Source organism: Chroicocephalus ridibundus, chromosome 2 (genome assembly GCF_963924245.1).
Source record: "Chroicocephalus ridibundus chromosome 2, bChrRid1.1, whole genome shotgun sequence".
NCBI lineage: Eukaryota > Metazoa > Chordata > Aves > Charadriiformes > Laridae > Chroicocephalus > Chroicocephalus ridibundus.
Window position 1 is genome coordinate 48,912,302 of NC_086285.1, and position 11,607 is coordinate 48,923,908.

The 11,607-nt window shown below is 41.9% G+C and overlaps 1 protein-coding gene across 3 annotated transcripts in view; it reads left to right on the forward strand.

Moving 5' to 3' along the window:
* The window catches only part of CDCP1 (CUB domain containing protein 1), a 31,183-nt gene extending 22,020 nt beyond the window's left edge, over positions 1 to 9,163 (forward strand). Inside the window, exons 5-10 of one of the 3 annotated variants that reach the window (XR_010069880.1) lie at positions 1,239 to 1,466; positions 2,593 to 2,973; positions 3,435 to 3,800; positions 5,083 to 5,164; positions 5,862 to 6,264; positions 6,369 to 6,502. Coding sequence is in view for 2 of the 3 variants with exons in the window: in XM_063325358.1 (XP_063181428.1) it covers positions 1,239 to 1,466; positions 2,593 to 2,973; positions 3,435 to 3,800; positions 5,083 to 5,164; positions 6,369 to 6,816 (1,505 nt within the window). In the remaining variant the exon portion in view is untranslated. Of the gene's footprint in view, positions 1 to 1,238; positions 1,467 to 2,592; positions 2,974 to 3,434; positions 3,801 to 5,082; positions 5,165 to 5,861; positions 6,266 to 6,368 lie in introns of those variants that run through there. The other 2 variants (XM_063325359.1, XM_063325358.1) reach the window with 2 other exon arrangements.
* Positions 9,164 to 11,607: the final 2,444 nt, after the last annotated feature.

Here is an 11,607-nt window from a genome sequence, read left to right on the forward strand (position 1 = left end):
TGCAAGTTAAACATGACTCTTATAAAAAAAATGTATTGGTACCAGCATATTCTCAAAGCTTCCCAAACATTTGGGTATTCCACGACTGTCTGCAGTGCTTGTCATTAAATAAGAGGAAAATATGTCTCTTCCCAATCAAAATAACTTCTTGATCTAAGCCTCTCTGTGTTTAGCTGCTGCAGTAAAAAAAAACCAAAAAACCAAAAAAAAAAAAAACAAAAAAAAAACCAACAACAAAAAAAACCTCAAAAAACCAAATCCCCCAACTCTGAAGAATGAATAACCCTGTGATAGCAATCCCAGGTTCTGTGCTTGGTTGTGGCGATGACACAGAGGTTTCTGCCTGACCTTGTACAGCTTTTGTGGCTGTAAATTCCAGAAAATATTTCTGGAAGAACGCTTTTGAGCAATCAAATGCTGCAAGGGCAGTGCGGTAGTTCAGTCATGCCATTGAGGGAAACGAAGCAGTCTAGCAAGGCGTGATCCTCAGCCTTCCCACCGGCGTGGTGACAGACTTTGATCATTTGTGGCATCTCTGTACGTTTTTAATTGCCGAACAGAAAAGACTGTTAGGAAGCATCTTTGAAGGCTCCAGTGACCTTCGTAATGACTGCCAGCACTTCTGCTGAAGTACAGTACTTGGCAAATTTTTCTTTTTTGAACCTTATCGGTACTTGCATTTAAATTAGCTTAATCTTTAAATGACTCCAGACAACCAGATGTGCTTAATTACTGACTTTCAACAAATTTCTTCAGCTTGGCTCGAAAACCCTAAACCAACAAAAAGTTAGCAGGGGTGGAACTCTAGATGGAAATAAGAAATTTGAGAATGGAGAACCTTTTTTGATCAACCGGTGTGTGATCGGTAGAGCTGACTTTAAAAGAAATAAGAGAAAAAACTCTTAGGGAAAATAAATCTAACATAGTTGGCTGAGCTCCTTACATTGTAGCCTAAACTGTTCAAAAGCGTCGAGCATACATGTTATGCTGTTACAATTGAAAAGTGGTAGCGAAATGGGGTTTGTGTGTGGAAAAGCACAAATCTCTAAATTAGAAGCGTGATATGATACTGCCTGAGTTCATATTACACTGATGGAAAGAAGTAAATAATGTTTTCTTAGCTAATATAGAAACAGCTGCATCAGCTGCTCGCCTAATGGAGTGAGAAGAGATGGAGGAACTTCTGCTTCACACCACGCGTCTTGCTGGTAATTGGTCTGGGTTGTTTACCTTTGCAGATGTCACCCATTTGGTTGACCTGAGCAAGGAATTGAATATGACTGTAACGATACACTTCGAAGGGTGGCCCAGCCGCATCCCAGTCATGTCTGAACCGATATGCCTGATCTGTAAGGATCCTCGCACCTGCGACCGCGTCTTGACTTTAGTGTCTGGCGCCATCTACAAGATCTCCTTTCTCTGCAAGGACTTGTCCCGTCTGAGGATCACAGCTGAAAAAGGCATAAGTATGACAAAAGTGGCTTAACGGTGTTTCGTAGGGAATGCTTTTGCATGCTTTTCCCCAGGGATCAAACCTTCTCTCTCCCTTGGGCTTTAAATAGAGTGAGTCTGGAAACCAGGCTTTGGGCCGGCTGGGAGATGGGTACAATGAATCTGGAGACAACCTTGTTGTTCACTATGTCATTCTGCCTTTAAAAATAGAAACTGCATAGCTATTCCTAGAAGGGAAAGGACAGAAGGCACCTGAGAATCTTCTCAGTAAAAACTGCAAAATATGGAAACAGAGCAGGAGAGCCATAAACCTGCCCATGAAAATGCGGGACCAAGGGGGCCAACCAGGAGTGCATCTTGGGCCTCTTGCATGTCCACTTGTAGGATTTTCCCAAACACTTTCAACTACCAGTAGAGAAAGAGTTTTAAAGAATATATCTGGACCGTGGCTAGTCTGCAACAGTGTCCCAGTCAGCAAGTGGCAGGACAAAAGTAATATCTTGAGTGAGGGATTTTGAATACGTTTGTATCTCTTGGTTTCTTTGGTGTCCTGCACCCTTTTAAGGAAAGCTCTTTAAATAAAAATGATGCATGTTTGGGTAAAGGTTACCAAGAGAGGATATTTTCTGAGGTAGTTGCTTATAGAATCATAGAATGGTTCGGGTTGGAAGGGACCTTAAAAATCACCTAGTTCCAACTCCCCTGCCATGGGCAGGGACACCTCCCACTAGACCAGGCTGCTCAAAGCCCCATCCAGCCTGGCCTTGAACACCTCCAGGGATGGGGCATCCACAACTTCCCTGGGCAACCTGTTCCAGTGCATCACTGTCCTTACAGTAAAGAACTTCTTCCTGATATCCAATCTAAATCTACCCTCTTTCAGTTTGAAACCATTACCCCATGTCCTATCGTTATACTCCCTGATAAACAGCCCCTCCCCATCCTTCCTGTAGGCCCCCTTCAGCTACTGGAAGGCTGCTATAAGATCTCCTTGGAGCCTTATCTGGGTCTGTAACACAAAACTGACAGTACTCTGTGTGTGTGCGCGCATGCGCTCCGGTACGCAGGAATATTTGCTTTTCTTAGATATTTCCTTTGCAAGAAAAATACAACCCTTGGGACTTGCTTTTGTGATTGCAGGCTGTGTCGATCTTCAGTGGTGTCAGAGGAAGATCTTTTACCTTTTGGTGCCCAAGGCTATTACCCAATTGCCAATTCAACTGCATAAGTTTATTTGGAAGCTCTTGGCTCCCGATCTGATCAACATAGAAATTACGTCTCCGTCCTTGAAACTTCAGCAACATGTCCCAGAGCAGAGGTGCAACACAAGCTACAGTTACAGCATTGTTGGTGCCACCCCAGAGACGGAGTTGAATGTTGGTGTATTCTGTCCTGGTGGATCCGTTGAAAAGATTCAGATGAGGAATAACGTCACCATATCCTTAAAAACATTTGGTAAAAGATTCCTCAATGAGTCTAAGCATCAGGATCTGCAAATGTCTTTTGTGCCACATATTAAAGGTAAGGTAGTGGTTTGTATTACTCTGTTGTATGGTGTTGGATTTCTCAATATGCTTGTTGGAGCATGTAGGAATAAATAGAAATAAGAGTTCAATTCTTTAGAGTCTAGTCCTGGAGCCATTGCTAGGATCAGTCTTTATCTGAATCAATGAGGTAGTTTATTCCTGGAAGAAGGAAGGAACTTTGTATTCTATACAGCAGATAGTTGTTTGTGGGAAATTCTGCAGATATATCTGTGCTAATTGGGATAATTACTGATGTGGAAGGGATGATACATGACTTGTATTGCTGGTACTGAGATGCAGTTGACTGTACAAATTTGCTGGTCACAGGTATAAGTGATGCTTTTTTGTTACAGAAAAGAAAGACCAGATAATTTCATGTGCTGAAAGAGAAAGCTTTAAAAAAAAGAAACCGTCAAAACTAAGTTTTCATTCCTTTATTCCTTTACTTTACTACAGATGAGTGCTCTTTCACTGTGAGTCCAGATCCAAAAGCTAAAGTTTACTTGCAGACTCCCAACTGGCCGTATGGTCTACCTCCTTATGTATCCATATCCTGGTACGTTGTCGTGCCCAAGAAGCAAGTTGCCCGCCTAGGGTTCTCCAAGGACCGCATGGGCATCGCTTGTGAGACGGGACGTGCCTATGTCAACATAAAGGAAGAGACAGCGGGGGCAGAGGAAACCGTGCGCCGTGAGGATGAGCCTCTGCCCGAGCCCCGAAATATGTATCATGACTTCTGGGTAAATGTCTCCAACTGTAAACCCGTGGATAAGACACAGCTGACCTTGCAGTTCCGGGTGACCCTTGCTGACAAGCAGATAGGTGAGTCCTGTGAGGTTGTGGTGGTTTGCTTTCTGCTTGTTTCCTTGCTTTCCCTTGGGGGGACAGTAATGGATGCTGGTCCACCTTGGGTATGGGCTTTGAGGTCCCTGCCTTTGGAAATACCTGTCCCTCAAAAACATCTGAGAGTTACAGCTGGGTACCTCTAGAGGCTGTGAAGGAAAGAGGGTTTGGGGTTGGTTTGTGTTTTGGGTTTTTTTTTATGAGACAGGGTGTCACAGGGCTCTGGGGTAGTAAGACTGGGTTTTATTTTATTTATTTGATTTAGCTTTTTTAATTAGAGATCACAGCCAAAAGGTATAAGATCAAGTGATGTTTTTTCCCTCCCAAGGTCACAGACCTGGTGAACAACTTGGGATTTCATTTTATGCAAACATATTCATCCAAGTAGCCTTTACTTCATGTTCACGGTTCAATTAGTCTCAGTGTTCACACGAGCAAGAAATCATTTCTGGGGCTGCTCTGACCATTTAGTGGAGAGTGCGTGCTGACTACTAACAGCAAAATCGGCATTCTGGGTGTCTTTCATTTCCCTGAAAAATAAATCATTAAAAAAAAAAAAAAAGCATTTTTAGGGTAGGCTTTGCTCATGTAAATTTGCTTTACATTTGCACTTCTCCCTCTTCATCTGTGGAAGACTACTGTCTGTAGAAATATTGGCTGCGCAGGCTGGAACTGAAACGTATCAAATTAATTTCTAACTTTTTCCTTTTTTTTTTTTTTCTTTTTGTAATGTGTGTTTCTTTTAAAACACGCAGCATTTTTCTTTGCTCACATGGACTTTCCTGATCAATTTTATGACTCTTAGGAAACCCCAGGTCAACACAATTAGTGTATTTCGGAGGCAAGCATTGTGTTGAGGGGAGGCTGGTGAAATGTCACTGTTTCCTTTGCTGAATCCCTCTCTGTCTCTCTGTGCACTTTCTTCTCTTCCTTGCCTATTCTGCCAGAGGCATGCGAGACATTGCAGGTGAGTTTAGCAGCCCATGAGCTGTATTGAATTCTTGGAGGTGGGGTGGTGGGTTGGCTGGGGTTTTTGGCTGTGCTCCACTGACAGCAGCAGGAATTCGTCGTTGCTTGGCATCCAACCTCTTGGAAATGGCTTGTGGTATCCTGTGGTGGGCATAGCTTGGAAATGCCTGCTCCGCAGGCAGCTGGTACGCTTAGAAACTCTTGAGGAGGTTCAAACCCAGCTGGCTTTTCAGAAGAAAGCTGAATGTTTTCATTCTCTCACTCGCTGTCCTTGTACCTTGTCTGTTTGCAGACCTAGGAGTAATACTTGCTGTGCTGGCTGGGGCTGGAGTTCTCGCGGCTATTGGACTCACTGTGTGCTGTGTTAAGAAGAAGTAAGTTCATCATTTGGCATGCGTAACTTAGCAGTTCAAGAAGGTGTTTCAGGAGAGCTGCTGGGGCCTCTGTTTCACATGTTGGTATAGATCCCTTGAACAAGGGTCTGAAGCATGAAGTAGGCAATGCATTGGCAGTTGAAGTAGCGGGCCTCCCAGAATGCTGATTTACTCTAAATTGATTGACTTTGAGTAGAGCACTGTTTCTTGAGTCACATTACTTCCACCCCCAGTGCATTGCCGACCTTGGCCTTGCTTAGCACAGGCCTCTGGCTGAACTGGAAGTGAGGTATTAGTTGAGCTTCAGCAATTCCTGTGAAATGGAACCACAGTGAATGTGGCTGCTGTGCCTGTGGCTCTAGACAAGGCTTTGTTCGGACAAGCTGTAAACTCACTCAGATGTATTAAGAGCTATCTCTCATCTACATGACCTCCAGCAACTTCTTCTGGAGTTTGCACATCAAGTGGGAACATTTTTCTATGAGATGAGCCCTTGGGGAGAGAACTAGGTTGTGCAAAGCAAACATGCGTAGCCTTAGTCATGCAAGCAGAGTCTGAAGTCATCAATAATTTGGGGTTTCTGACACATGCATGCTCAGTGCTGGTGGGGTGGTTGGGTCCTGAAGCTGTAGAGCTGGAATGAATTTGTGCAATATGATGACTAGAGCTGTTATGAGCACACTTCTCTGCCACACAGGAAAGACTTCACAAATACAGGCTTAAAAATCTTCAGTTCAGCCTTTGCTCTTTCTACCTTGGGGAAGTCACTCCAGAAAGTGAAATCAAGAAAAGTTCATTCAACTTTTATAGAGGATCCACTATCCTACTGGTCTTCAGCAATGATGGGTCTTGTTTTGTGAGGATCTGATGGCCTCTACGTCCTATTAGCGTCTGTGGATGTTGGGAGACTCAGTACACTGCACGGCTGGGACCCCCACACTTGGGAGGCCATTGGAGTTAATCGTGCAAACTTCAGGGTCAGCAGAACAGCAGTAGACAACCAAATAGTGTGAAGTTATTTCCTGCTCTGCCAAAAAAAAGCACGTCTAGACTCAAGAGTTATCTTTTTCCTAAGGTTGGAAGTAAAGCTTTCAATCCAGGTAGGGTGCCTGACCCTGGGTAGCTGGGATGGGTAAACAGAAGCTGCTGTTATTGAGTTCAAACGCACCATCCTGACCTTTTAACAATTTCAACTCCATAACAGGAAGAAGAAAAGCCAGAATCCCATGGTGGGAGTGTACAATGCTAACGTGAATACCCAGGTGCCTGGAAAACAAGGATTATTCACAAAAGGGAGGAAAAACAATGAGTCTCATGTCTATGCAGTTATCGATGATGCTATGGTCTATGGGCACTTGCTGAAGGAATCCAATGGCTCAGTCTCTCCAGAAGTTGATGTGTACAGGCCGTTTGATGGACCCATTGGTAGCTTACCGCCTTCTCCACCTCCGTTGTCCTTCAGAAAAGACATTAAACGCTCTTCTAACACTGAGGAACCTCCACCTCTGACAGACACAGACCATGACACTTACACGTTTGCTCATCAGAAATCAGGGCAGTCAGAGGACATTGGAGATACAAGTGAAAAGAATAATGGAGATACAAGCACGTCCTTGCTGGAAAATAAGGAACAGGATGGTTTAGTGGAGTAATTTTATGCCAGGTATAGCAGTTTCCTGTGGAAATAGAGGTGACCTGTAAGGACAAGGGCCTAGGGAAAAATACTGAAGAGGAGTGTTATTTTAAAATGTGTTTTGATGTTGTGTTGTTTTGTTTTGTGTGTGTGGTTTTGGTTTGTTGTTTGGTCGTTGTTTTTGGTTTTTTTTTTAAACTTAGCTGTTATAGCTTTCAGTTTTAGAGTGAACATCTATCAAACTCAAAAACAGTTGAAACACTCCAGGACTGCATGTACTTCTGGTTGTGAAACAGGAGGCAAAGGTACGCTCCTGCTTTTTAGTATAAAGACATCAGGAAAATGAACTAACTGCCAGCTTAAATAGAGCGGGGAGAGTGTTTTTGTCCAGAATGGCCTCCTCTCTCACGAGTCATTTGTTCCCGAGTGTTGGTTGGTGACTCCTTGAAGGCGTAGGCTACATCGCCGTCTCAAGGCAGGTCCAGGTTGCAGAGATGTCAAATGTCTGCGATCTGCTAATGTCTGAGAAAAGGAGGGGATGCTGTCATTCCCATCACTCGCTGCTTGAAAGTTCATCGTTATTTAGCATACTGGTGGCTATGTAAGTGTAATGAAAGACCACGTATGCTGCCTGGAAGAGCTCTGTGTGTGTAAATCGGTTTGAACGCTTGAGTTTGGGCTCTTCTAGTTTGGAAGTAAAGTTATGTGTTTTCTCTAATTTCCAACTGATGCTATAATACTTGGATAGCGCTGTGTGAGCCTGTTCCAAAGACTTGTGTTTTCCTTGCTTTTCTTACAAAAACAGTTTCAAAAGTCTAAAACAATCTGTGCTTCTCTTCAGATGCCTGTAGCATTCACATTTTACTAAAACCTTGTGCTTTTGGCTCGAGTTAAGAGTAAGGATTCAGTGCAGAAATAGCGATGTGGTCATCTGGCTGTTTATTAATGCATTTCACTGCACATGTTAGAGGTGTGTGATTGTTTAAATAAGGACCCAAAAAAGGAGTAAAGAAAACAGATTATTTCCAGCAGGTGGTTTCTCTGAAATGCAAAGTATGAGAGTGAATCCCTAAGGAAAGCCTAGGTATTTATTTTCTATCAATCTGAATTTAACGACCGTGTTGAAGTGATGGTGGGGACAGCTCTTGATTTGTAGTGGGACTTACACTTCAGTCAGCTGGCTGCCTTTGAAAGCCACCTCTTGAGATCAGGTAAATAACAGGTCTCATTTTTAAGCGCTATAGCTAGCATGCCCCTCAGTTTATGTGCCTTTTAAAACTTGAGGGTCAGATCTTCATGCAGAGGACTACGGGTATACGAATAAAGTTGCCTTTTATATACAAACACCTGGCTTGTCCAGGTGTGCAGGTACTGAGGATGTTTGCAGCCAAAGGCCCGACCACTTGATAGTTTCTCTCCAAATGTCTCATTGTGACTGTTTCCTGCCTAAGGATACACAAAGGTGCCATAAAACTTTTAGACAGTGTTAGATGCAGTAATGTTAAACACGTAATAATGTCTGAAATTAAAACGTCTTTACCAGAAACCTTACTGTTTACATCAAAAAAGAATGTGGATTTCTTCCCGTGTTACCTATGCTGGCATTGCAAATTGCCTATTTACATGGTGAGATGTGTGTTTTTACACAACGTATACTATTATACTGCTTGGACCGCTATAAAAATTAAGTATAATGTTGTATCTGACTCGGTTTTCTGTAGCATATAGCAAAACGTGTGCCATCTAAAGGTGCCTTTTAATTGTTTCAGGTATTTTCCTGCTTATATTTATCACTTTTAATGTAGAAATGTGTATTCCTAGATCTCTGGCTACTCACTGGGATCACGTATTTCAAAGTGTACTGCGTCATTTTAATGTCATTTGAGAACTTTAAGAAGATTTCTGCCATACTGCTATCTGTTTTTCTCAGGTAACTGAATTGCCACAATACATTTTTATCGGAGCAGTCCAGTTGTGCTTTCATCTGGTCCATGTTTCTCACTTCTCTTTTACTGAAAAGGAATGAGAAGTCTGTAAGAGAAAGTCAAGTTTGTCTCATCCCTCTGGTTCAGTTTCTGCCATTGCTTAGATGAAATCTTTTAATTCATGTTCTCTCTAACCAACTGAAGAAAATGTAATAGAGGTAAGGCTTTTGTTCACAGCCTCTCGATGTTTGAAGGAAGAACATGATGCTTGTTGATCGTTATTTTTATTTGTTCTATTTTAACTCAACTTTGGGTATGGCAATATAAACCTTATTTTACAGTTGTTTCCAGTCTAAGGTTGACTTCCACTGTGCTTACTTTGGTATGTTTAGAGTAAGAGTTCAGACAGAAATTCCAATTTGCTTCTCATTAAGAGGAACTTGTGACTACTACCTGGAGTAGGCTGGAGTAACTAGTGTATGCCTTTCGTGTGTGCATGTAAAATCAGCCTCAAGTGGTTTTATGTCTGACTGTTGGTAGTTATGCCATTGCCCTAGATCATAGAAATAGGTTTCTAGAGAACTTAATTTGCTGGGATAATATACTGCTGACTGTGCGTGGCCGTTTTCCTCACGCAACCAGTGATATGCTCCTAAGTGCTGTTTTTAAAGGCACGTGTTTATATCACTGGGGAGAAGGGTTGTAAAATATGTGAAGCTTTCAATATAAAAATGAATGGTTCCGTGGCTTTTCGGTAGGGTTGTGATGTTTGTAATTTATTCACACCCAACTGATACATATGGTTGAATTCCAAATTAATTTATTTTCAGGGATAATAGCATAAAAGTACATTTTTATGTCCTTCATCCCAGAAGGGACCCTTATGAAAATATGTGAAGCCCTTTTTTGTCCTAAATTGAAGTGCATGGAATCAGTACATGCTTACCGGTTTATTTTTTTATTTACTTTGAGGCAAGTTTAATGCACATAGAAAATGATGTTTGAAATCTTCACTACTGAGGATTCCAGTAATTGCTGGGAAAGGATCCTTGGCTAAATTTGTCAGATCTACTTTTGGAAGGCATAGGACACTCAGCAAGGATCGTCCGGTCCCTAGGCCCCCCTCTCCAAAATTTTCACTTAATATGAATGTAAATGAAAGTACTTATCACTTGGATCTTCACTGAGATTGTGCCGTCCTGGAGTAGTTCCCCTGCAGTGATCTTTATTTAAAAAAAAGAAAATTTCTGAGTCTGGTTAACCATTAATTGAGAGGTGGAGGTCCATAGTGGGACAGCAGTTTAGAAACTTGTGTCCAGAATGTTTATTTGCCGTTGAAGAGCAAAGAGAAGCGGTGGGTTTTGTTGCCCAAAGCTGAAAAGATACTACTTCTTGCTGCTTGGACTTGAGTCTTTGAGGTTTGGACAATCTTCAGTCCCTCAAAACACTCAGTAATTGCTTTATTTTTAAGCACGTAATGCGAGTAGTCTAGTGCAATTTCCAAATAAATCAAGAGCCAAGTTACTACTCTTTGGATTAGAGCAAAATTTGTAGAGCACCAGTAAAAATGGAAAAAGTTGGTTTTGTTGTTGTTGACACCAGACTAATATTGAGACTTCAACTCCTTCATCTTAGCGGGGGGAAAAAATAAATCATATTACTCTGAAGAAACTATCCTGGAATACCTGTGAGCGTGACAGAATGAATTCAAGTATGTGGATGTTGTTGGGGGCAGGGAGGAAGTGAAATGCTGAATAACCTTTATCCATGGGCACATCTTCACCAGCCAGTGCTTAATGGTGAGCTGCAGTGTACACAAAGGCGGGAGCAAATCTGTCTCCCCGAAAACTTTGGGTCTAGAAGCTTAAAAAAAAATAAAAAAAAATAAATATAGGATTCATTCCTTTAGTATTGCTTTCTACATCCAACTTAGCGATTGGTTTATTTTTGATAAAGTATAGCTTCACAGCTATTAAGTAAGCATGGCTTACCTAGTTTTCTTTGGAAGAGAGGAAATCCAGTGTGGAAAACTGATCCAGCCTGGAGGAAGGGACAGTACTTTTACAGGGACTTAGAAACTTCTGGCATCTTGTTTCAGCAACATAAATGAAGCATGGCAAATTGTTTCAATTAGCAACACTCCTAACATATAGAAGGGGGTTTTGTTTTTGGTTTTTTGGGTGGTTTGGGCCACATCCATCTCTTGCATTAAAGAATTGCTGCACGTAAGTCAGGCTTTACGCTTCTGGGCAAGATGAATCTTCAAAAATGGAAGGAACTGCATTGTCTCTTGCTACATTTGTGGGTATGTGTGTATTTTATAGAGAGAGATATTTGTGTTTTATCCTGGTACAACTGCTACAGTCGCTCATAGCCGTAGAAAAAGTGCCAGGGTGCGTCCTGTCAAAGATGCTCTAACAGAGCAATGCCCCATCAGCACGCAGCACCTTTTTAGACCTGAGGCTAGAAAAATGGCCTCGCTTCCTGGAAGGTGTTTTCTCAGAAGAAAATGAGGGGAAAAGTTCTGGCAATGTCCTCCATGTTTGCAGCAGAACCATTTTGTTTGTTTTCTAACGGGAAATTATTTGATTTCAGAAAGTTATTTAGAAGTACCATTAAAACAGATGTATACATCTAGTTTTCCGCATAGAGGAACCCGCCCTTCAGTGCAATTTGCCGCTTGGTCTCAGGAGTACGAACTGCGGACTCCTAAGTCTAATTGTCTTAGCGTCTGTTTCAAATTCATCATCGCAAATGCTTTTATTCAAAAGGTTGTTGTTTGTTTTTTTTTAAATTCGAAGTGAAGCAAATTAATGGTGTGTTTCTCCTCTCAAAGTGCGACTTTTATTTAATTGCTGGATTCTGGAAAAAGTAACCTGAAAACG